We start from the raw sequence: 27,324 nt of genomic DNA, 5'->3' as shown, positions 1-27,324 counted from the left end.
TCCACTTGTCCTTTGAGAAAGAGAGCCGCCATCTTCTGCTGCAGAATGGCCAAATGGTCAGAAGGCTGAGAGGAGGGAGAAGGAGGGATGGGAGAAAGAACCTGGAGGAAGGGGAGGGAGTAACTGTTTTCTTCTATTTGTAACACCCACTAGTCCAAAGTGATGGCCTTCAAAGTCAGAAGAAAATGGGACATCCTTCCTCCCACAGGCTCTGTTTGGGGTTGAGGAAGTGAAATAGGCCTGCTTTCCTTGAGGTGCAGGAGAGGAGGAGGAGATAGAAGGGGAGGAAGGTTGCAAGGTAGATCCCCGGCCTTTCCCTCTTTCATGGTTCTGATGCTGCTGTTGTTGCAGGAGTGACAGCGGGTACTTGCATGGACAAAAGGAGAAAACTCTTTCACAGCCTTAAAAGTTGCTAAACGATCTTTAATATTTTGCAGATGGAGGCAGCAGACCTAGGGATCTGGTGATATCCTTGCAGGTCTAAAATCTCTTCAGCATCAAATTGAGCGTGTTCCTGAAGAGTCCAGAGCAGTCGAATGGAAGATCCATAAAATTAGCGTGACGTCTGAAGAGAAATTTGAGGTCTGAAGCAAAGTATGGCATTGCACTGAGATGGAGGTGCCCATCGCTTAGGCTCCCAAGTCTGTAGAGTCCAATGGAGATAAGGAAGAGCTCCGGCTCCAAGAACAAGGATCCTGTTGTTGATGGAGATTGATGAGGTGACCTACCTCAACACTGCTTCCGGTCCTTCTTCTTATGTTTTCGCCTCATCTTACCAGATGATGTCGATGGATAACGGGAGCGATGAGATCGTTTACGGTGACACCCGTCATCCTTTCCCTGGGCCATAAACAATTTGGCCTCATTCTCCTTAATGGCCATTGGGTTCAAACTAAGGTATGAAGAACATGACTTAGTGTTGTGGTCAGATCCCAAACACAACAAGCAGATGGCATGGGGATCTGCTGTAATGGATGTGTGTCCCTCACAATCCCTGCTGGGTTTGAACCCAGACTTCTTTGGTGGGGCACATCTTTTGGTACTGTATATTCAAGTTTATTAGGTAAAGATTTTCCAAAGGTGAAGCTCGGGGTCCACGTTTAATGCATTGAAAAAAAGGAACTGATGTCGGTATGCCAGGGCAGGCCTTATATGGCCTCAGTGGTGTTACTCGATGTCCAAATCCAGTGCCCCCTTTTGGCAACCTTGCCGCTTTAAAATTTCTGAATCCAGTCTGACACCTAGGTTGGTTTTACAGGTGAGAGATGTGCAGGTATAAAATGTCCATCAGAACAACATCTGTTATCGCTTGGAAATAGAAAAACTGGTGGCAGTGGGTTGTATATAAACAAGCACTGGCAAAGCCAATAGATATCGATTTCCAAAGTGTGAGCTACTAGCTTTACCAATGCTAGTACTGCACTGGTCTCAAATAGGTGTTCTAATATAGAAAAGCCATTGCACGATGGTCACGGATGTGTGCTGAGACACATCAGCTGCATTTTAGGTCGGGCCTAGTGCAGCGCGCATGCGCTGCTCTAGGAGAGGGCCTCTTGGAATCACTCAGGACTTTCAAGAGACTTCTCCGTGTGGATCGGACTTCTCCCACACATTCCATTGGCCTTTGCGTGTGGCTTTCAATAATGAAAGCACGCAAATAGCCAAAGGCGGGTGCATGTCCCGCCTTTCCTCTAAACTATCACTCCCATGGCCTAGGGGTCTCGGGAGCAAGCAGCGGCCCGCAGTGTGCCAGCTGCATTCCTTAAATTCCTTGCAGCGCGCGGGCAGACCACTCACGGGCTTGTTATTCAACCTGTGTCCATGTCGTGTTGCCTTTAGCCCCTCCCTCGCAGCGTCACTGTTGAAGCGCTCTAAAATAATTACGTATAAGGGATTTATAAATACGTCAGACATCAGTTGTCCAAGAGCTTAGTAAGCCAGTTACTCTCGCCAGCAGCCTCGATCCGGAGTCGGGCAGTGTGATCAAGAAAAGACAGGCACAAGCCTCTCATTGGCAGCAGCACGTCGGACTCGAGAGGCGGGTGGCTGGGCTGCATGGCTTAATCTCTTTTGATGAGAGGGGCTACAGGAGGTACCAAATGGCAGCACAAGTTAGCTGCTGTACAAGCAGCAGCGGACGGGCTCCAACCAAACTAAACTCAGAGTGCCGCCTGCTTCCGCCGCCTATAGTCAACAGTCTCTGGCTCAGCGGCCCGGGTATTTGGCAAACTCATTGGAGTGTCCGACCGTGACGATTATGTCATGTGCTGCCGCCCGCGGTGACTGGATCTGGCGAGCACAGCTCAGCCAGCTCTGAGCCTGCAGTGCAGCAGCCAATCAGTGGTCAGTCATAGCAGCGCGCACTGAACTTTGTTTTGCTCAGTAGTACTAATAGCAGTGGGTGTCCACTTTGACAGACAGCTTCAGTACCAGGCGCTACAAATGCGTGACTTACCATTTCCCTGGGGCGGTGTCGCATTCCTTTGAGTGAATATGTGTGTGGGGGGAGCTGAAGCTTGGAAAAAGTATTCTGCTCGGCCATCGGTGGTGTAAGTGCTCACGGGCCCCATTCTGTGCTTTTCTGCACTGTATGGTAGATGTTTGCTCCCGAGTGGCGCACTTTTGCTCTCTTCTGTTGACTTACATCTCCTCCAGCCCCCCGGGGGACTTTACGGGCGCACTGATCCGAGGGTCCCCTTTGGGGGCAGTGCCGCATAAAATGGCATGTGTTTTTACGTTTAACAGGATTTCTCCAATTTGAGGTGGCGTTGGAGTTCTGTATATGTTATTATGGTAGTGGGGTAACGCCGGCCCTATTGTCTACACCCCTACCCTACAATGCAGTTTAATTGGCGCAAGTGTATCCGCTCCATGCCCCCCCTGAGATCCCCCCTGCCGAATAGTGCTCTCTTTTGTCGTGCTAGTATTCCCACTCCCCTCGTTAGGGTAATGCAACTCACAAATGTCCCCAGCTGTATTTGGTTGGGGTAAGCTTTTGCACTCTCTTTGATGTTAGCTTAGAATAGATAGACTGTGTCACTTAGGGGAAAGCGAGGCGTTTTCTGTTTATAGCGCAGCGTGATACATTTAAGTTCAACAGAGTTCTTAATGTATTGCAGTTAAGCAGTTTTTATTTTTGTCCCCGAATTTGTGGCCGTTATGCTAATTTACGTTAAACATTACAGGCCAGGGATCAGAACTGCAGGTCTGTTTTTTTCTGGTCTGTTTCTTGTCGATTGACAGAAAAATTGAAGCTGTGCGTTTGTGCAGCTTCCAAGTCTGGACTTTCACAGCCTAGCACATTAAACACAAAACTATGCCAAATGCAGATCTCTCTTCCTGGTCTGCGTGTATTAAAATGTAAAAAAAAAACTAAATAGCACAATCTGCTACATGCCTTTGCTGGCTGAAGGTTTCACTAATTATGCGTCGCTACATCTGTGTATCTGTCTGTGTGCTGCTCCTGTGATTGTCTTCAGACGTCGATCTACCCTGCTCTTGCGATTCGCCAAGGCTCCAGTAATGTTAGCCTTCAGATAGGGGCATTACATATGTGCGTGTCAAACTGGAAGCACTTGTGATCTTGGGATTCACATACACAAGAAGTGTATGTAGTCGGTAGGGGCGTTGCTACAGGCTACTGTGATGTTGGGTGTTCATATGTTCATGCTACATTACGTGTAGGGGCAAGGGGGTCATGCAGACTCGTGTGATGGGTTTTCATAGATTCATGTTGCTGCTGCGTTTAGGGGGTGAAATAAGGCCTGCATGTGCTTTCGTTTTCACACATTGTACTGCCCATATTCTCCCTGATTGCCCAGACCTCAGTGGAATTAAGGCATCCAGTTCTTTCACCTCTCATAAGGCTATAGGCTTAGAAGGTCCCAAAGGCGAGACCTATTGGCTATGCCAATGCTTGTTTAAATTATAGTTCCAACATGGTCAATTGTCATTCCAGAACAGTACATTAAAATATATAAATAGCATGTGGGAGAGTAAAAAGAAAGAATTGAACAGCCCAGTAGAAGTATACAGCTGCAGAGGCTTTACAGAAAAATTACATTAAAAATCATGACTTGGTTGGTGGAGGTGCTGAGAGCAACAAACGAGAACGCAAGTGGTCCATCAGCAGTGTGCAGCTGCCGGGCCCCTACAGGATAAAAAATAGGAACAAATGGTGGGGTTGGAAGAGCAAATGAAGAAGTATGGGTGGTCTGCACTGAGGAATACATAAAAAGTGATGAGTAGAATGCTTGAATGAATCTCAACCACTGTTAATTACTCGGGCCGCATCCCAGTCCATTGTTCTTTTTTCAGCTTCAGCTGCTAAAATTAAGACTACATTTCAATAGGAACAGTCCAGTCAAACTGCCAAGCCAAGCTCCCTCTGAGCCAAATCACAAGCAACCCCAATTCGGTTTCAGCCTACTTGGGCCTCATCAACAGGGTGCGGCTTTGTTCCAGTGGCACAGTGAGCACTGGGCCCATGTCCGGGTATACCCATTCCACTTAGGGTGCCAAACTGAGGAATGCAAAAAAGTAATGAGTGGAATGCTTGAATTAACCTCAGCTACTGGCAATTATTTACTGCTTTATCCCAGTGCATTGTTTTTTCCCACCATGCCACCTTAGACAGGATTCAGGCATATGCAAATCAGTCTTGGTCCTTCTCCAATAGGAACCGCCCAGGTCAAATTGCAGAAAGCAGGGGGAGGAGGGTTAAATAATGTTAAACAAAGAAATCATAAAAGAGAGACAAGAAAAATCATACAGACTTCCACAGAGTAGTGAAAGAAAAAGAAAAAAGTGGTTCCAAGATTGTGAGGAGTAGAAGGATACAACTGATCAAGTCAGAAACACTGTAAAACAGCCATGCTCCAGGAAAGGAACAAATGCAAGAAGAGGAAATAACGCCATCAAATAAAAAAAGAAAGCCTACTGCAGTTATAAACAAAACATTGCTTTCAGTGTACATCTATGAGAGAAAGAATTTAATGTGTGATGATTCAGTGTACTTTTAAGGTGTAAAACAATCGTCCATGCACCGCAATGGAAGCGCCTAATAGGACACAGAGTGATGCACCAAACAACCAATAACATGATATGAGAGATAATTTATTCTTCTGATTCTTCTAGGTGGCGCCAAAGCCATCTCTACCTAGCTTTCAAAGAGTTAACAGTAGTGTTGGAAACAAGAAGGTTGAGGAGGCAACCACATATACATTTTTAGGCATTAGCTTGGAGTGCCATATGACCTTCAAGCATTATGTGGCAGCCCTTCAAGCAAAAGCACAGTCATTAACCTTTGGCTTCAAAATACTGAAAAAGAAATTGAACTGTCCCTCTTTTAGCCATTTGTTAACTATAATGTCAGCACAGTTAATGCGAACAGTGGCCTATGGCACGGAAATCCAGCACGGACGGGAAATATCCACATTCAACATGATCCAAACAAGGGTGTATAAATCAGTGTTTTCAATACCAAATGAGTTTTACCTGCGCAGGTTCGACTAGAGTTTGCCTTAAAAGTGGCTCCATTAACAATGTATGCTGGCTTGAAATCGAGGAGCGACAGCACAGCAACCAAAAAGGTCTTGAGGAGAATATCTAAGCCAGGCCATCGAGGAGTTAGGTGTTCAGGAACTGTGGGCCATCAGTACAGGAAAAGAAGCCTTTAATTGAGCAACAAACTCTTCAACACGTTTGCTGTCTCAGCAAATCGATCAAAACGCCCTTGCAGTAAGAAGACATACGTGGACAGCGATTAACTCATATAAAAGCTTGAGTCCTCAGGAATATCTATCTGTGAACTTCTACCATGTTACGAAACTGCAATTTATGTTACACCAACTAGGGATCACAGATACGAAAGATCTCATTCCATCATTGAAAAAGCTGTTACAAAATCAAAGCTGCCGTTTATGTGAAAACCTCAAGAGTCGCTAAAGCATATATTATGCCAATGTCCGCCCCCCTTAGCCGAACGAAACCAACTTTCATCAAGTTGCAAATTTGTTCCTGATGGCAAGCAGTAATAACCTGGTTGAGTGGCAGCTCAAATTCCCCTGCATGCAAAGGAGTAACATTTTTTTTTTTTTTTATTCTTTTTATTAAACATATTCAACATAGAGGTACAGTTCCAATCAGATCAATTACAGGGAACACAGCAAAACCAAGGTGTTTAGACATTGGAGGATGATGATTGGAAGTTATGGTGAGGGGAGACTGTCACATTCGGGGTCACCTGGTGGGGTGCATATGTAGCCACGGTATGTGTTCCAAGGAGTCCAGATCCTAGACCACTTTCGGGGGCAGCCTCTAGCCGCGTAAACCGTCTTTTCCCGCAGCATACACCAGTCGAGGTCTGTCTCCCAATCTGCGACACTTGGGGCATGCGTTGCCCCCCAGAGTTGGGCAATGTTTCTTTTGGCAATCATGCAGCCCAATGTGACCCATTGTATAGCATGTGAGTTGAGGTCAGTAGGTTCCCAGATTTTAAGGAGGCATCTGGGGGCCTCAGGCCTTACAGTAAGTTCCAGTGCTTGGCTCATAATGTTATGGATATCTCGCCAGTAAGTCTGTATTGGGTCGCAGTGCCATATTATGTGCATGAACATGCCTAGCTGGGTGCATCCCCTTCTGCAATACCCATCCGCTGGACCACCCATGTGTATCAGTTGGGGGCCCGTGATGTAGACTCTATGTAATATTTTTAGTTGAACAAGACGGAGGCGCGCCAGGATGGCAACAGTTTTGGGGGAGGAGACTGCGCTCTGCCAATTTTCATCGTCCAACTCGATACCGTCCCTCACCCATTTCTCTCGCAGAGGCAACTGTGTAACACAGCAGCGGCTCACTAAGATTTCTAAAAATAAAGGAACTTTTTAGGGCTGTTGAATGAAACATCTACACATTTCTCTGCAAAAATGTATGTAAAAGATTTTCGCACATCACCCACATTCAAAATAAATCATAGGAAAACGGTATTTAAAACAATCTGTTCAGGAATTATTAAAGGTTGTCAAGGCAACACTCTCTGCAGACCAGATCTGGCTCTACCAGGGGGGCCCCTGAAAGACCGGTTCCTGGGCGAGAGCCCACTTTGCCCATGCTTTAAAACGTCTCTGCCCCAATCCAGTGCTTTGTTTGTAAAATAATTAGTGCTCCAGGACCCAAGATATTTCTCAGGAGGCCACTGAAGCTTGCACTACCTACGGTCCAAGAAAGCACTGCCAAACACCAGTACCGACGACACCCACTTACCACTGCAGTCCTGTAAATATGACAGTTTGGACTATACTACTGCAAACATGGCATCAGCACCATGGTATTATTACTTTCTTTTTTTTTTTTTTTTTTAAATAACTGTTTATTAACATTAAAATCTGCAGCAGTTACAGCAATCGTGATCATTAGGCAATATGCAATTTTACAGAGTACATTTAAAGGCATCATTAGCGATCATCAGCACAACAAGGGTAAATTTGTTCAGCGACAAACTCGATCCAAAGCTCATAGTAGCTGATTAGGGGTCTACCAGAGATCCGGACATATTCCCGGGGCCCAATGTGTCCAGTAACGCCTGTCTCTCCCACCGGAGTTCAACCGTGGGGGATATACAACTGTCTCCCCTATATCTGTTCCACCGTCCCCATTTGTGGTCCCATTTTTTGGGGCACCCACGCCCTTTATAGACTGTCTTCTCCGCCACCATTGCTAGATCCATATGGTATTATTACTTTTTAATCGTATATTGTATTTCCGAAAACTTTGCCCACGTGCTTAAATAAAAAAAAATAGACTGACAGCACAACCATGTGGTTGCCTGTCATAAATTTGTGCCGGGCTTATGAAAAAAGTGCGAATGCTAGGCACCAGCACAAATTAAGCACAGCTTCAACTTCAAAAGGGCATTCTAGGACCACAAAGGCAACCGGTATGCCTTCTCTTTATCAAGCAATTCTGCAGGCCCGCCAGTGCATTTTACAGTCATGCTCAGAATGTGTTTGTCCCCAACTTCCAGTGTAAAGAGAAGAATCTCCAGAGCTCCACAGTCCTGCTCAAAGGCTGTAAAAGGGCTGTCCCCGTTTACTTTACTCTTGCCAGTTATTTTCTTCCCTGCTTTCTTTCTTTGTCACTGTTTTTCAGCCTTTTTCTTCCTCCTTCTTACCTTCATTTTCTGTTTTACCCTCTCATGCACTAGGCCAAAGTTAGATGAGGAAAATAAGTACCGGGGTCCCCAAAATGAGTGCTGGTAGGCCGCACCTGCAACCATCGGCTCAAATTAAGCACTGGAATACACAGAGAAAAGCAGCCCGATGGGGTGAATAAGAGCTGAATCAAGGAACACGCCAGACACACCTGACGGGAGCGGCCCGGTCAGATAAAAAAAGCTGTACGCAGGGGTCTGCCAGGAGCACCAGGAAAAACACAGCCAGGCAGAGGAAAGGGAACTGAATAAAGGAACGCCGGTCCTGCTTGAAAGGAATGGCCTGGCTGGAGGTAAAAGAACAGCGAGAGTTGAATGAAAGACCCATGGCAAGAGGCGCTACTTCATGAATGTTTACATCTGCGAAATGTCATGGGCTGATACCAGCACTGATAGAAACACATATTATTCAGTGCCTAAAGCCAGCTTTGCCACAATAACCAGTGGGTGTAAAGGGACTTATTTATTTATTTTATTTGAGAGTTTTATAGAGAGTGATCAAAAGCCACTCTTGTACATGTATATCTGTGTCTTGTGTTGTATGTTGGATGGTGTGGAGAATGTGCTGTGTGATGACAGCAGCTCGTGTCAGCCAGTTAACCCTATCCCTAGGCAAGACCTGAAAACAAGTTATTGTTTTGGGGTAAATAAGAGCCCATAAAACCACTTGCAGACCCAAAAGCAGAATCAAACCTGGTAATCAGCAAATAATGCAGGGTTCACCAGTGTGTAGGGTGGATCTGAGCAAAAGGCAGCGATGCATAATAAATAAGGGATTCCACTCAGCCGATGCACCTCCACAATGGTGGAGGAGCGTCGCCTCTGCCTGGCTCAGAGCCAGCAAATGAAAAATAAAACGATGTTCGAGCATCGTTTTATTTTTCATTTGCTGACTCTGAGCCGGCTCATGCAGGGAGCGGCGGGTCCAAGGCATGGGACGAGAGGTGAAGGAGGAGTGCTGTGAGCACTCCCTAAGTGTGCATATATTGTTTCGCCGGTCGTCACAGGCTGATCAAAACACACATGCGCACTTTTGTTTCTCCAGACCGGCTGCATTGACAAACCCCCACAGACTCCCTGGCCTGAGCGGAGCATCTTTTCAGCCTGCTCAGGCCAATACCCCTGCTGCTCCGAGAGCAGCAGGGGAATTGGATGGGAGTCTGTCCCTGGGGCTGCCGGTACTAGGAAGAGGAGGAGGTGCGACGCAACGTGGGAGGCGGCCGGCTTCTGGTAAGTTATTATTTTTTAAATACATTATTACTAGGCCTGGGCAAAATTTCCGTCCCGTTTGCGGAATTTGCGATAATTTGGCATTTCTGCGTTCCGCGGAGAGCGCGGAAATGTCAAAATTTCCGCATTCCGCAGCTTTGCGATAATTTGGTTCTTGCTCGCGCTGTAAAATAATACATTCTCGCGCGCGCGCGATCGCCTTACCTGAATCCCTGCATTTGCCAAAAAGTTTTCCCGATCCGGTCGCGTTCTCCATGAGATGTTGTATTGTTTTAGCCATTTGCGCTGTCTCGCGACAGTTCGCGTCCGCAGTGACGTCATGCGTCGCGCGATCACGTCTTTTTTCTCGCGATCATGCACCGCGAGACAACTGAAAACAAGATGGCCGCGCCCGCAAGCAACCACATGGGTAAGTTGGCGACCCGCAACCATGCAGAAAATCTCGCGAACATGCCGGAAAAAAACTTCCGCATCTTCGTGATATTTCCGCTTGTTTGCGGAGATTTTTAACACTTTCGCGATAATTTGCGAAAGTCGCTTTCGCAAATTCCGCCCACCCCTAATTATTACTTCCTCCTCCGTGAGCTGCCCCCCCCCCCACGCTCCCCCTCCCGCATTGCCTCCATCCGCCTTTGTTTGTGGCGGCCGCCACTGATTCAACTATAATATTATGCATCGTTGGTACTGTACATGATAATGTTTGAAGGTTGTGTACACCTAGTTCTCAACAGAGGACCTTAAAAGATGGAGGATACAGGGATAGGCGATCCATATCTAGTCGAGGAGAAGGAAGCTCAGAGTACTCCCAGGGATATTTTGAGCAACCATTTTCCTATCTCTTCAGACTTTCTACGTCTGGAACTGGGGGAACGCAAGCATGAAAAGCATGGCCCATATAGAGAGCAAACTAGTTTGAACATCATACATTAGCCACTAATCAAATGATCGGCTCATGAGAAATGGTAAATGCACCAACGATGATCTACTAAATCTGGCGATCAGGGGTCTAATGTTGATGGAATAACTAATACCAAAGCCAATGACTGGAAAATTCATGTTTATATCAGGAAACCAGTTATCAACGATATGCGAAGGTAACAGCAGCTAGTTCGTGCCTAATCATAATGAGAGCATCACATGTATGTGCATATCCTTTACACAGATGATCACATGACGACCTAGACGATATACAAGTGGAAAGAGGCAATCTAACAAGAAGGCGCAAGCACTTCAAGAACACACTAAATGGGGGTGCAGAATATTTCATGGTGAGTGTGCCTTAAAGTTGGAAATTTCAGATGGACAAATAAAGTTGTTTCACGTTTTATGGTTGACTATTGAATTGTATGATGCATCCCACTCTCCTGAAAACAATAAAAAGTTTCAAACAAAAACACTACTGCTGAAATATTTCTCATTTTTAGTTTATATGGCCAGTTAATGATTCGTTTCAAAATACATTTTCAATAACTGTATACAGAGACCTCTGTCCAGCTTTGAATACAAAGCCAGGTGAGTGTCAAGTAGCTGTTTTCACGCCAAGTATTACCCAATCAGGAGTGCTACATACAAGAGAGACATTTTCCAAAACCAATACATAAGATGTATAGATCATTCTGTTTAGGGATCAGTTTACATACATCTTTCATCACGTCTAACTACAGCCACTTTACAGCAAACCTTTCTAAATTATGGGCACACCTGATCCACAGGGCAGGTCTGTGGCTCTGTAGAAGATAGTGGGAGTAAAGATAAATAATGATGTATTCTTAATCTTACCACTGCGTTGCGCTCAACTCTTGATCGGATTTGATCCACTTTGCCCTCTCTGACTCTGGGAAAGATGGAGGAGTCTGCACCTTTGCAGAAGAGGAAAATATCACCTGCAAAAGGAGAATGGGGGATTCATGTCAATCTGATGCTGGGTAGTCATTTTAAACTGAAGGGCAAACGAATTAAATAAATCCATCAGGCTCCTGGTGAACCAAAGACTGCAGATATTTTTTCGAAAAGAAGTAAGAAAAGTAACAATATTTCTCAGGAGGATTACGTTCACATTTCCCTAAATTACCATAATTCAATTTCCGTTTTTATTTAGCATTAAGCTGCTCATTTATTTTCACACACATGGGGATAAGAACACATTTGTACCAACCAGAAAAAAATAAGGAAGAAGACTGGTGTATCTGCAGAGGATAATAGAAAAGGACAAAAGAAAAGTAAAAGTACAACTAAAAAACATAATTCAAACCAAGTTCAGAAATGTACAAATTCATGATGGACACAGAGTCTTGTGTGCGCGGTCATTTTTCAGGGGCAGAACTCGAACTTGAGATAAGTGGGGGTTTAGGGTTGATCACAGAGAAGTCCTTCAAATAAATATTTTGCAATACAAAACAAGAATGTGACCAATAGTTCATTGCAAAAGCGAAAAATATTGCCTAAGGGGCATAAGAAGGACTGGGTACAAATAATTTTCGGAAAGGCTGGATTGTTAACTGTGGGCTAATGGAAAATGACAAAAAAAGCCATTAGGGGCAGCACTGCATCCATTTTTTAAACTCAAACAAAGCAAAAAAATATGGGTCTGAAAAACGCTGTCCTTTCAAAACAGTTTCATTTACATGAAGCAAATGCCCACATTAGATTACAGCTGCTTTAAACAAATATTAATTTTTTCAAAAATGTTTCCAAAATTCTGTAAATTCACTACTGGTATTCAAAGCTGCTCTTCTTGTACCAGTTATTGACTTAGGTCGTTGTGGGGTGCATGCTGGCACCCGTGAGGCTCGGGCAGCTTTGGTGCTTGGCGTCAGGTGGGGTGGTGCGAAGAGGCACTCTGACGCGGGGACACTTTGCTGTTTACCCTAGGGGTATTTCTTTGGCCCGTGGCACTTGGCCCGGGACACTTTCTAGTCTTGGGCAAAGAGGGGTGGCAGGATTGCTTTGCTAAATGTCAGTTCCAGGCACTGGCTAAGGTCTGAAGCTCTAACTGGTACTTTGGAGGCTGGCAAGAGGATCTGGGCAGGGTGGATGGCGGGTGCAGTGACTTGGGAGGCGGTAGGAATGCTGAGGGGAGTGTCGCAAGCCTACCCTGTGGGCAAGGACCAAGCTGTGCGCCTGCCCTCCGCAGACAGCCCGTGTGGAAGCACAGGCCCACTTGTAATGGCCTAGAGGGGTATCTTAACTGCCCCCTTGCCACAGAAACCACCCGGGCCACTAACAGTGGCGGCTGGTGACATTTGAAAGTGGTGAAGCGTAAATACTGCACTGTGGCGAGCGTGTGGAGCGCGCGAGCCTGAACCACCTGAGAAAATTTTGAAAAACGAGTGGGCAAATGGTGCATTTTCAAGCAAATTTGAGAAAGAGGTGGCTTGGCAAACACATCTCTGGGAGTAGCCAGACAATACTGCAAAATTCGTCTCCACACTTCATGGATGCCAAAGACACTCCCTCGCTAATGGCACTCTTTGATATGCTGTCACGTCCTCCGCAGCAAAACTTGAGAGACGGCCATGTGTTTAAAACTACCACAACTGGCTACTTCACAAAGTTCACAATGATTAAGACGTGCCAACGTAGTCGGATAATATAAAGAGACTCTGAGAAAGGCTCCACGTGCGCCCTGCCATGATGTCACAATGTTCAAACAGGCACTCTAGAAAGTAAACAAGCATGTGCTTTGCAAACCAATAAAAGCTGCAGAGACAGCAGAAAGAAATAAAAATTACATCGTCCTTTGTTTTTATTGTGTTTCTTAATCAGATTTTTATAATAATGGCCTCTTTAATAAATGTTGCATGTTATATTAAAAAGCAAAAGCAAAGTGTCAGTCGAGCTACATTCACTATTAACCGAAGACGCAGGAATGCACCCAGTGCCCTCGCGTTCAGCGACACATAAACCCTGTTTACTTTACGTTCTTGGGAGCCACCTGTGCTTTAGCTGTTGTCTCCTCTAATCTGTTCGCTAGTACTTAGCAGCTTACCCAGCTTGTATTTAACCTCTTTCCCTAATGGCAATTAAGACGTGTTTTCATTTCTCTTGCAGGGGATTGCCAGTGACATCCTCCCACCCTCTTTCTCTTACTCCCTCTCTTTCTCTTGCCCCCTTCTCTTTCTGTCTCTATGCCTCACTTTCCCTTTCTCTCGCTCCTACTTCGTGCACACCGCTTCACACTCGTCTCAAGCTCCTAGTGTACCTCGTGCACACTGTTTCACTTGCTTCTCGCTCCTCCTCCCCGTCGCCCTCAGTGGCCCAAACTCCCTGCGGCCCAGCTCTCCCTGAGGTTGTTCCGCGCTCACTCACTCTCTCTCGCTGCCTCTGGGCCCAGGGTAACAGCACCTTCACCTCAGCCTCTGATTAGCTGACGGAATGCCCGTGCATTAAAAAATAAATTATTAAGCTGCGCAATGTTTGAAATCCAGCTAAATACACCGATTATCATCTGCTTAAAGCTTTCTTATCTGCAGCTGGGTGCTGTTTAATACATTAATATATGCGTTAAAGCACTACACTGAGAAGCACTTATTAAAAGCGATAGTGTTTATGCATGAACTTACAACCACTCTGTCCCCACCCTAGTGAAAGTGCCATTAGTGAACTAGGAGGCGAAACCGTTGTCACATGCACCCTGTATGTGTTCGAGGTTCTTGAAGATAAAGAAATGCCCCCACTTGGTCAAAAAGAAAGGGCAACTGGCAAGGGTTAACGCCACCATTTTTTATTTTGCATCGAAATTGGGGAAGAAGCCCAATAATGCCATGATGAAACTTTATAATGCAAAATCAGTGGCAACTGCTGTCTATGGCAGTGAATTATGGGGCTATGTGGCTGGAGAACAGCTACAGGTGGCTGAAAACGCCTTTATGAAGCGCCTTCTATGTGTTCCTATGGGTACATCTAATTTGGCAGTACACGAAGAATTGGGGGCACAATATTTATGTGACATTTTTTCCTTGCGCCCTTTGACCTGCTGGGTAAAACTGTGGTTGAACCAGGATATCCCATTAACCCACTTGATTGTGAGAGATCTGGTATCCCTTGATAAGGCAATGTGCACCCCCTGGCTAAAATATTTGAAATCCTGTTTCTCTCGACTTGGTTGTCTGGAGTTGTTTGAAAATCCAAGCGGAATTGTAAATGGGGATGTGGAGGCAATTAAGCGTGCCTTTTATATGGGGAGAAAGGTTCAATGAGAAGGTGAGGAGCTCCTGAAGCCCAGTATCAGGAAATATGTCATGTTAAAAACTTGTGAGACAATGGAGCCATATTTGACGGGCTCAATTAGCTCCCACGAGAAGTTCCTGCTGACAAGGTTCAGGTTAAATATCTTTCATCATCTGTTAATTAGACCTAAAACAGACATTTTTAACAAGGTTGCAGCTCCCTGTGGCTGCGACGGAATGTCTCCACAGGATATGCTGCATTTTACATTTTTATGTAAATTTTATGAATACCCGCGCAAACGCTATCTGGTTGCTCTTTTAAAGAAACTTAATTTTAACCAGATCAGACCAGCACTAATGTATTTACAACTTTTGTACAGTGACAGTGTTCTCCATGTAACTGAATTCCTAAAATTGTCTGTTAAATTGAGAATCTGTATGGACCAATGAGGTTGCCTTTTTATTGTTTGACTGCCTCATCTACCTCAGGAACCTATTACATGGTCTATATTATACCTTGCGCTATTTGCACTTTACTGAGACTGATTATGAATTCATTGTACGGTATTGGAGAAATTCCTGTTTTTTCTTTTTGGACAGGTATTATGCCACTATTTAACATTTGTTTTTAACTGTGATATTTTTATGTATACTTTTATGGTTTGAATCAAAACCGAAATAAAGTCTCTATTGATTGATTGATTGATTGACCCCGCTCTCCGGGCCCACTTGAAAGGTCGCAAATCCGTGGGCAGGCGCTTTTATGGATATTACCGTGACACGCTCCAAGCTAGAGTGAACCTACACAAATAGAATCACACACGCTCAGCGTGCAGGAGTGAACCTACGAAAAGTATCAGCACAATCACAAGCTAACAAGAGTGAGGATCAACGAAAGAGGTACTACAGTACGAGCACACCGGGTAGCACGGGGGAGCATCATTGGAAAATACCAACACACATACGACGATGACCAGAGTGATAATCTACAAAACACAGCATCTCACACACATACTGAAGTAACAAGAGCAATCATCCAGGAGAATTAACAATAAACACACACAAGTATCGATGTGACAAGTATGGGCAACTTTGAGGAATACCGGCACACACGCTGGAATAACAAGAGCGACCATCGACACTACAGGAGGCCAAAGGAACACGCGAGGACGTCTATAAAATGCACCAGTGCACACTGCGCAGCGAGAATCTGCCCACCGGCGGAAAATAGTCAGTTGCGGCTCGCAATACTTGCGGTGGCGGGAAGGGGGGCGGGGGGGTGGCACGCGGGTGGTGGGTGTCGCGCTGGGGTGAGGGGTCGGGGTTTAAAAAAAAAGTTAAAAAAAAAAAGAGCCGCGCCACCTTTGCTGTGTGCTCCTGGGCTGGGCTCCACGTTGGCGCCTTCGGTTGAGTGGCTGGTGACAACGGCAACCCCTCTCAGCCAACCCAGACGCTGCTCCAGGATTGGCTCGAGCAGGGACTGTCCCCGCCCATGTCAGACGGGAGGCTGCAGCCACTGGCCAGTAGCAGCCCTCGCGCGCTCTCCTAATGTGCAGCAGCAGCACTGCAGGCTAACTAGTGCGCAGGTTCGGGCTTGTGCGAAAAATGACTAGCCCAAACCTGAACATGCGCACTGGGCCTGCCCTGCTGCTGTCAGTCAACAACAACCACACCCTGCAGTGCTGCCCCACCCCCTTCAGTGACGCGTTCTGACTCCGGCCGGCCGATTTCGAGTCAGGACGCAATCTTCCTCGTTTAAGTTAACGAGGAAGAATGTGGCCATGCTGTGGGCGGGGCAACGCCCCAACGCCCTTAATGGACGCACCGCCACTATAATCAGGGACTGAACGTCTTTCCCAGCTACATCTTTCCCCTGCTTATGCCAGAAGCCATGTTGAGGGAATACATCGTTTGTGCCTCGACTGCTATTGCTATAAGGTTCGCCCTGGCATTGGATCTCTCCATCTCTAAAGCTAACCGGTGACGCTTATGGATGGCGGGGGAGAGGCCAGTGACATGAATATCTCCAACTGCAATGAAAAGCACATTTGGATTCAGAAATGTGGGCAGCCTCGACACTGCATGCATTACATATTCGGGTGTGGAACAATGCTACATTGCTTAGTGGAACTCCTGTGTCCACACCTGCGCCCTGCTGAGTGAAAGCGCCTCCAACTTAAAGGAGAGAGAAGAATATAGGGAAACCAACGGCAGCAGGGCACACAAAGCACAGATGGCAGGGGGATGTGAAATTTAGCAGTACACTGTCCAAATCAGCATAACATAAAGCATAACATACCCTAAAAATATCAAAATACCAAAAAGTGATCCATAAAACAGTGCTACTAAAATGCAGAATGTGATAATCGTACCTGTAGCTGATCTCACAATTACACTCATTCTCCTTCTTACGGAATCGAAACTCAAAACTTCTAATAGTTCAAACCTGGAAAACATGAAAAGATATGTGCATTTTTTAACAGGGTTCTCAATTAGTTATTTTGAAAATTAATTTAAAAGCTGTTAAATGAAGCCATACAGTGTGCTCATGTTACTGATGTAACAGAGATGCATAAGATAAAACATACAATAGTATGTTCAAATAAAAATTATACACATAACAGTATCCATATACTCACATTTACTCATTGAGATATGTTGCATGTTAGTAATCAAATGTACCTGTTAAATGCTTTGGGTAGGTCATGTATTGTAACCTGGAAGCATTATGTCACTGGAATGTGGCATGTAGGACGATGTGTCTTGGTTAAGCCAGCACTGGCAGTTGCTGATCCGGTTTTGTCAGGGTTGGTTGCACTCATATTCTTGAAGGAAATAAATAGGAAAAGAAGTATTTTATGGAAGTATGTTCTTTTCAATAATGACGAGGATGGAATGTACCCCTACGAGGACCAACCCTGATTAAGATTTTGTGGGCAGACAGCTGAACCCATAGTGGAGACGGCCTACATTAGTGAAGGAGTTTGTGGACCTGGAGTCAACGCCTGGATCATGTGGATTGAGCTATGTCAGCAAGTAGGAGAAGCGTGGAGATGTTGTGCATGTAAATAAAAGAAATTTAGGCCATTCCACTGCGAGGGAAGAGTGCATCTGCAGGCACAAGAGCGGCATGGCACAAGCAAGGAGATCATGTGAAGGCGCGAGCGAGGCACAGCACGAGCAAGGAGTGCATCTGTTGTGTGGCAACAGTCTCTGAGGCTGCAGTACGGAGTGCGGCAGGCAAGGTAGAGAGTGTTCGCGTATGGTCTTTCTAACGACCACACGTCTTGAGGGGTTGTGGTTTCGCGTACAGTCTCATGCGGACCACGTCTGGCTGCAGGGTGGAGCGTGTTTTAAGCTAAGCGTGTGAGGGCTGCTGTTCCGGCGTGTTGAGTTGTGGCCGCCGTGTCAGGAAAGGCGTGTGCTCAGGAAGGAGAACGTAAGGGAAAAAAAAAACAAGTAACATTAATTGGACTTTACCGGTCCGTTGGGTGCTGCTGAGAGGAGTGTTAGATCGCTATGAGCGCTGGGAGGAAACATTGTCACATTGTGACCCGTGTAGCCAATTGAAGTTAATAGCTAAGCATGTAATCTGGGAAGCCTTCTTGGGGGCAAAACTAGACTGCTAACATACTGCTGAAAGACCTGTTTCGTTTACCATTCTTTGGTAAGTTGTGGACTATGGTGACCACATTTATTATATTAGTTTGTTATGTTTCCCTGATCTTAGATAGCGGTGACTACGTTTATTGTTTTCATTTGTTGTGTAACACAGGTGTAAAACTCTTTGTGTTGTGCGTGTCTGTTAAACCATGCAGGCCATTGCAGCTCCGCCTGTTTTCCTTAATTCCCCAGGGGATCCAAGTTTGCCATGGGAAGATTGGCAAGAAGCGTTCAAGATCTATTTAGAAGATTTAGGGGGAACCATTTTTGTAGCCGAGAGAAAGTTGGACTTGTTAAATCATATTGTGGAAGTAGAGGGGAGGAACGTATTGAAGACTATACCATGTGGAAATGCTGGCACAGAAAAGAATGGAGAGTCAGATGAGAAGGATGAAGAGGGTGATGTATACAGTATTGTTATGAAAGCATTAGAAGTTCAATTTGGAAAGAAAGTCAGTGTGGTGGTGGAGAGTCACAAATTGTTTTCACAAGTGAAAGCATCGAGTGAATCAATAGACCAATGTGTAAGCACATTGTGTACATTAGCTGTCATGTGTCATTTTTGTGAGATAAGAGATCAGTTAATCAATCGTTCACGAAATATGAGGGTACAAGAAAAGTTATTACGCTTGAAAGATCCCTCTTGCATTGCAGTTGCTAAACGCATAGACAATACATCACGTTATGTGAAAGAGAGAAAAAAGGAGGTGAAAAGGCAACAGTACAAGTAATAATTAAAGAGAAGTACAGAAAAGGGAGGTTAAAATGAGTAAAAAACCGTGAAGGAGAAAACAGAGCATGTTACGGAGGAGGAGCATAAGACATATTAAATTTTCGAGTATTTGTCTTGTAATCAAGGCCAAATGTTTTAAAGGCAACAGAATTGGACATTTTCCAAGGGTGTGTAATCACAGGCAATTTCAGGGTAAAAGTAGTGTGAATTTTATATAAGGTAACACCAGTGGCGTTGAAGAATGTTCATCTGACAATGACATTGAAGTGCTAATATTGGATGATATCAAAAAAATTGCTCATAATCAAGAGTTCATAATGGTGGAAACGTGGGGACAAAGTGAATATGTTGGATGATAAGCAATATAGTACCCCCAAATGTAATGTGTCAATCAATGGAGTTCTGGTGCAAATGTGGGGGGAGACAGCCTTTACAACAAAACTATTACAACGCATGCCTTTACATCATATGTCGTTGCAACGCAAAAGGTGTGCAGCAGTGGGTAGTAGGTGTTGATTTAACTCCAACACCTGCCCTACTGTTGCACACACAGGAGTTGGAATAGAAAATGTATCTATTCCAACTTCCAGCACCCCCCCGACAGAAAGTCGGAGTAAAGGTTTGTGTTGCAATGGCATGCGATGTAATACCATGCGTTGTAACGTCACCTATTCAAATGTGGGCACATTCATGTTCAAGAACGCTCATTGATCAAGGAACTTGAGAAAGCCAGAGAAAAGAATAGCTATCCACAACTTAGGTTGAGTTAGTGGGGTATGGTGAAAACAAATTGCCTATTATTGGATGTTTCCAAACCAAGTTGTCTTTTAAACACAAAGAAATCACATGCTTCATCTATGTGGTAAAAAAAAAAGGCGATGTCTCCAAGGTTGGAGGGACCAAAGCTTTAAATATCTTATTAGATCCTAACACTGTGGAACAAGTGCTATTGGTAGCCCATGGAAATGCTAAAATGGAGAAGAGCGAATTCCCAAAATTGCTTGAGAATAAGCTGGGTTGTTTAAGAAGGTTTTCCCACAGAATTGTGCTGAAGGACGGAGCTGTTGCAAATGTTCGCAAAGAATATGCCTGTGGTATGGGAAGATGCATTGAAAGAAGAGTTGACGAGATTATTGGAATTGGGAGTGATCGCACATATTTAGGCATTGGATTGGTTAAATCCGGTTGTGATCGACAATAAACCTAATGGAGCATTAGGATGTGTGTGAACTTTAGAGATTTCAATGAAAATATATGTGTGGACCGTCATCCTATTCCTAACATCAATGAGTTGTTGGCCGGAGTTAAAGGGGGGAAAGTGTATTCAACACCTAACTTATCAAGTGCATAAAACCAGATATTGTAGCATCCGGAATCGAGGCACTTTACATTATTTATAACGTCAGAAGGAGCATTTCAATTTGTCTGCATGTCATTTAGGATTGTGTCTGCTTCGTCAGTGTTTAAAAATAATGCAAAATTACTGGGTGAGGTAGAAAATGTGAGAGTCTTTCAAGATTACATTTTAGTGCTGGCTTAACCATGACTCATCATTCTACATTCCAATGACTGAATGTATGCTGCTGTGGACTCCTGCAGGGCCGGACAGATTCTCACAGGGGGACTTTGTGTCCCGTGAGCCCCGCGCCTCTTCACACATTCATAGAGCGCCAGCGTCTCCAGAGCGGGGTAACTCGCCAGCACTTTGTTCTCCACCTTTTGCTGTGGACTCCTGCAGGACTGGACAGATTCTCATGGGGGGACTCGTTGTCCCGTGAGCCCCCGCGCTTCTTCACGCGCTCATAGTGCGCCAGCAATCCCGTGGCGAAGGACAGGCGCTGGGACGCACCCGGGCGAAGTCCAGGCCAAGGGCGGGCCCGCCCACTCCCGTCAGAGCCCAGAGGAGGCTTGGCCCCCTCTAATGTTGGCTTTTCTGAATTTTTATCTGGCTTTATAAGGATGTAGTTGCTACTATGGGGAAACGAAAGTCCAAATAATTTGATCATGGGTCAGAGGCTGTTAACACTTTGGAATTTTTCCTCATGAAAGCTGCTGATGTCCTATCGAAGGAAATTGAGATGGCAAAAAGGAGGCGGAGAGGTGAGCTTAATAAATTCTCAATCACACCCAGAATTGGATGACATCCAGAGCATAGTTGTTGCAAACCCCTCAGCTTTAGTTAGTGACCCGGTATTGGACTGCCAATCATTCGCAAGCAGAAATGGTAATCAGGAGTCACCTGATGAACCTCCGGCAAAAAAGAAGAGGCGTGGTAGGCTCCATACACTCGGAAAATCGAACACTGCTGTTTGGAATGACCACCCCTTAATGATTTAATCTGAGACTGACCCTGTGAGAACCTTTATAACTCTGGAGCAAACTATCTCTCGCCTATTGCAACCCGTAATGGACAGTCTGAACCGAATTGAAGCTAGTTTAGCTCTAGTTAACAGGCAGGGTTCTAGTACACATATAAGGCCTCCTAAAACACCAGAGGTCCTGTTGTCTAACAAATTTAAAGATTCTTCGGCTGCAATCCCTCAACCTGCGGATAGGACTGAGCGTCTTTTGATTCCACCACACATTTAGGAGGACAGGGAGTCATTTGTGAGAGGAGGGTTTAGTAGTACTCACATGCAACCGTGGACACAGCCCCCTGCTTTGAGCAATGCAACAAATTTGTTAACACATGGTGTAAATTACACGAGTTATGGTTATGGGAATGTTACCACCAATGACCAGGCAGCCACCTCACAACCTCTGACCCTCAATCCCGACTGGCTACATACACACCTAGTGCTGCAGTTACATCTAGATTTAGGCAGGATATGCATGGAGAGGAGCGCAAAGTTTTTTCATTACAGAATAGGCCCAATTTAAACCCCCCTTGGCTGCTTGCCCACATGTGATCATTTTAGCAAACACGCCGCAATTGCAAAATGCTATGTTAGAATCCACACACCAATTGATGAATACATCTTTACATTGCATGTTAAAGTATGTTGATGCTTACGAATGCTCCAACATAGCAAGCCAGGTTATCATGGCTAGAAGAGTCCATTGGGTGTCCTCTAAGACAATCGGGGGGACTGTATTGTAATCAATTTTAACAACCCACACCTTCTGAAACATCACCTGTATATACTCCCTAACGGCCCTCTAGCATCAACATAGATTTATACTTTACCATTTGGGTTCTTTTATAGACCGCAGGGCCCCATTACCTTTGTTAGAGGGCTCGCTAACAATCCTGCACCCTCATGCTTAACCGCCCCAGAAAGATTAAAACACCTAGCAGCCATACCTTTGGCCAATAAATTTGCTGCCTTGGAAGGGCTTGATGTGCGCGATTGACAGGTGGTTTGTAAGGCGGGCCAGAACATACAGCACAGTAAGGCCCAGCAGGGAGTGGTCTCTATTCCAGATATCTTACCATTAAATCAGAGTAATGATCTGAATAAATCAATAAGTTGGAATTTCTCCGGCATGAGATCTAAGCGGGATAATGAAGATTGGTTTAGGATCATTCAACAATATGATCTAGTATGCCTGCAAGAAACGTGGGAAACTGAGGCTGTCCACAATGATGGCTTTCGTTCAATTCAAACTTTAGCAACCCCTTCAAGATCAGGACGAGCAAGAGGGGATTTGACATTAGTTAGAAATACAATATGTGTAAACATTTTCAGGACTGATGAGGAGTCCCCCTATTACCATCTCATAGTTTGCAGTGGGCCTGAAGCAGAGGATATGTTGCTAATTAACTTTTATAATAATAACTTTGAGGGCAACATGTCCCAGGCAGTCGAGTCACTAGAGTGTGCAATTGCAATTGATAAGGCAATAAAGCTCCATCATAACCCTTTGAATGTAGTCTGGCTTTGCGATTTTATTGCTCATAGTTGTAGTAGATTAGCAACACCCCTATGTGGATTGACCGATGAAGAACGCATGGTACCATTACATTTTTCACACACCTTATATGGCAACGAACTGTATAGGCTTTTGATCACACGAAACCTGGTTATGCTTAATCCTATTGATGAGTCTATGGGTACCTTGGTTAAAACTTTTGGAGATACAATTCACGGTACTACCATGGATTACCTGTTGGTCGAGCTGCCCTTAAATATATTTTTTAATCAGATAGAAACACCTGTTGCAGACTTTAGTGACCATGCTGGGATTACCTTCCAAATATCGTGGAAAGGCAGTTTTAAATAATTAGATAGGAGAATTCCAGCGCCAACGGTAGCAAGAAGGAATGGAATAGTCCTTAAATGGGCTAAGATAAATAAAACTATATTTATACCTAAATAGTTAGGCACACACATCAGGAAATATGGACCTATCTAGATTCCTACAGTGAACCATCAGCGATAGTCCAAGCATTTGTTTCATTGCTGAGTGCAGTGGATAGCAACTTACGTACTTCTAAGAGGAAGCACCAAGCCTCGGTTCCTCGATGGTTTGATGCTAGTTGCACCAAGGCACTCAGTAAACTACATGTGGCTTTACAGGAAAAGCCAAGAGATAAGGTATTGATTGCTAACCTCCGTATCCAATATGAGCTAAGTAGGAGGTGTAGACTTAAAGCTCTAAAGGAAGCTGCTTGGGATAAACTTCAACATGCGGCATACTCAAAAAATTCAAAAGAATTCTGGGCCATAATTAATACACCATTTCTGAAGGAAGATACAGGGCCATCTCAAGATGCTCATGTGGGAGAGGATGTCTGGGTTGTTCATTATTCAAACAATTTTGGGTAAGCCTCCGAAAGGGAAAGACTAACTGCTGATGTCTTGGCCATTGATCCATACACCGCTATTATTTTCTCTATGGCAGATGTTAAATGTGGTCTGTTACAATATAGCAGTACTAACGCCCCCGGCCCTGACTGGGCCCCGATTAATTTCTTCTTTGAAAACCCCGACCTTTGGATCCCTCTTTTTACAAATGCTTTTAATGCAATCACGGTAGTGGGTCCTCAAGTCCCATGGAAAAAGACAATTATTGTACCAGTATATAAGAAAGGGACAAATCACTGCCCAAAAACTATAGGCCAATCCCATTATTGGATGGTACAGTCAAATTACTGGGCCGTCTGTTACTGAACAGACTGAAGGACTGGGCTACCGATAAAAATATATTAATACCGGCTCAATATGGTTTTAAAAAAGGGATGGGGACTTTGGATCAGTGTTTAAATTTGAATCTAATTACAGCCAAGTATACCAAAGCCAAGGAAGGAAACATCTTTATGTCTTTTATGGATCTCTCAGCGGCGTTCAACCGTCTCCCATAGTAAGTTATGGAGTATCATGAAGGACACGGGCGTGGATGAAAACATAATATTTTTTAGACGCCAAATATACTCCCAATCCTCAGCGTGTGTCAGATATGGTAGCCACGGGGAATGATACTGTGGGGAGCGCGTATAGTCACTCCACTCCCAGATGCACAGCGTGAGTGGATGTTCTATCCTACTCAACCTTACTTTTTAACTTTACTCATAATTAGTCCCGTTTAATTCACAATGTTTTTCAAGCTTTCATGTTGTCATTTTTCACATTCACATGTATAGCGTCCTGCATTTTGATTGCTTCCCATATTTAAGTATGCCCATCCGGACCTCTTCATAAATACGATCAACATGCAGAGAATCGTTGAAAGCAGCATTTTCTTTATTAGAAACCCAATGCATTTCGGGCTTATTACGAGCCCTTCGTCAGGGGTAGCTGAAAATTGACAATTTGAGAAAGTACACTATTACTACATTTCGTCTATGTGACTTTACCAATAATCATTAACACATAAATCAATTTTTCACCCCAAACAATACTGTGTTTAAACAAAACAAATACAATAAACACATACATACCCCCTGATATCCAACCACTCCTTTTTAGTTCACTTTGTGTGGCCCCCTCATCCTCATTTTCCCCATCTCACAAATCACATTTTTCCCACGCTGTTCATACTCCCTATCATGCATTCTACTGAGCCTCGCCTACGTTCCGTTATACTGAAACACTTACAAGCATTTTAAATCTCTCCCACTGTTCTACTTTCATGCAATTACCACAAACACTTCACTCGACCGTCATCTCAAGTACCTGCTCTCTCAGTAATCTGACTTGCTGCACGAAGTGCGCCACAAACTGCTGAATATCCCCAGTGTAACCAACCCGTTATTTCACTCACTTTCAAACCAAAAACACTCCGCCCACCTCCGTGTTAAGTAATGAGTCACCTGACTCCCCAAATCAGCCTCCAGACTACCACACCCATAATTCACCTTCATCTAACCCGAAATTATAACAATAGTGAAATGCTAAACGTATCCAACTTCTAACAGATTCCAAGAATATCATAATTTCTAAATACTGTTCAAACAAAACCAGTCCGTGTGTGCACTTTTTGAAATGTTCAAAATATAATGTGGTGTTCAAAAGAATTTGCTGTGATCGCCATACATGGAAAAAATAAAAACATCCTTCACTCGAAAGTTCCTTCAAGTCGGGTGCAACACCAACAAAGGGCAATTTAAGCTTGAAACATCAAAAGAGGTGGTGTGCACACCGTTGTTTTTCTTCGTTTCATCCGTTGCAACTGTATAACGTTGCGTGCGAAACTGGGCTGTGCCTTGCCCCAATGCATCCTAATTAGAACAATACTGTGGGGAGCGCGTATAGTCACTCCACTCCCAGACGCACAGCGTGAGTGGATGTTCTATCCTACTCAACCTTACTTTTTAACTTTACTCATAATTAATCCTGTTTAATCCACAATGTTTTTCAAGCTTTCATGTTGTCATTTTTCACATTCACTGTATAGCGTCCTGCATTTTGATTGCTTCCCATATTTAAGTATGCCCATCCGGACCTCTTCATAAATACGATCAACATGCAGAGAATCGTTGAAAGCAGCATTTTCTTTATTAGAAACCCAATGCTTTTCGGGCTTATTACGAGCCCTTCGTTAGGGGTAGCTGTAAATTGACAATTTGGGAAAGTACACTATTACTACATTTCGTCTATGTGACTTTACCAATAATCATTAACGCATAAATCCATTTTTCACCCCAAACAATACTGTGTTTAAACAAAACAAATACAATAAACACATACATACCCCCCTGATATCCAACCACTCCTTTTTAGTTCACTTCGTGTGGCCCCCTCATCCTCATTTTCCCCATCTCACAAATCACATTTTTCCCACGCTGTTCATACTCCCTATCATGTATTCTACTGAGCCTCGCCTACGTTCCGTTATACTGAAACACTTACAAGCATTTTAAATCTCTCCCATTGTTCTACTTTCATGCAATTACCACAAACACTTGGTCATTTCCCATTTCCAAGGGTGTCAGGCAGGGGGGTGTCCTGGCCACCTTTTTGTTCTCACGTTATACTAACGGTGTAGAATCTGCATCGGAGTAATCTGTAACTGATGTCACCATTATACATAAAAAACATACACCCATATTGTTATATGCAGACGACGCCGTACTGATACCCAGGACCGCTTTACCGTTACAAAGGCTCATTGATAATCATGTGTCCTATATGGCATCATTGGACCTGCTGGTTAACTAAGCTAAAAGCTTCATTTTATTTATGGGGAAACAACCAAAAAGATTATTCTCCTTCTACATTGCCTTTCGTAGAATCAAAATCACAAGGACTTTTTTATATTTGGGGGTTTTGTTCAATAGTTCGGGAACATGGTTGAATATGATAATGAATAGATGCAATGCATTAGAAAAGAGCAACATGGCCATATTCTCTTTTACGAAAAAAATTGTACTAAGCCCCTGGAACCAATTAAAAAGATATACTCTGCTAAATCTATTACATCAGCTACATATGGGCAGGCATCTGGGGAATAACAAAGGTGGATGCATTACAACGGCTAGAAGATGGGTTTGATAAGAACGTTTTATCCCTCCCCAAAAGCTGTTCAAATTTAACATACATCAAGAACTAAAGGTCAAATATATATATGACTTGATATCCCTTGCCCCAGTTTTATTATGGCATTCTATTTGGTGGTGGGACACGGTGGGATTAACCCAAAGCATCATTAGGGATTGTTTAAACCTTGAGCAGACACATAAGGTACTATGGCTTTGATATGTTAAAGGAACATCGTCACTATTGGGCCTTGAATCCCTTTATAGTGATCCACTGGCATGTCAGTCCATTTTCAAAGCTGGAATCAAATCCCGCCATAGTTTGTACTGGGAAAATAAAAGATACACACACAATTGTGTCAAAACCACAGTAGCCATATACCTGGAGCTTCCCGCTATTCCT

At 44.2% G+C, this 27,324-nt stretch overlaps 1 protein-coding gene across 3 annotated transcripts in view; it reads right to left on the bottom strand.

Annotated features, from left to right (window-relative positions):
• Positions 1-27,324, bottom strand: part of ATP11A (ATPase phospholipid transporting 11A) — a 791,426-nt gene that overhangs the window by 170,078 nt on the left and 594,024 nt on the right. For all 3 annotated transcript variants that reach the window (XM_085622216.1, XM_085622218.1, XM_085622217.1), the window contains exons 16-17: positions 16,980-17,053; positions 11,219-11,322 (exon numbers count right to left, since the gene is read on the bottom strand). In XM_085622216.1, the coding sequence (XP_085478342.1) occupies positions 11,219-11,322; positions 16,980-17,053 (178 nt within the window). The remainder of the gene's footprint in view (positions 1-11,218; positions 11,323-16,979; positions 17,054-27,324) is intronic.

This window comes from Triturus cristatus, chromosome 8 (genome assembly GCF_964204655.1).
Source record: "Triturus cristatus chromosome 8, aTriCri1.1, whole genome shotgun sequence".
Classification (NCBI taxonomy): Eukaryota; Metazoa; Chordata; class Amphibia; order Caudata; family Salamandridae; genus Triturus; species Triturus cristatus.
This window is presented reverse-complemented; position numbering and strand designations above follow the sequence as displayed.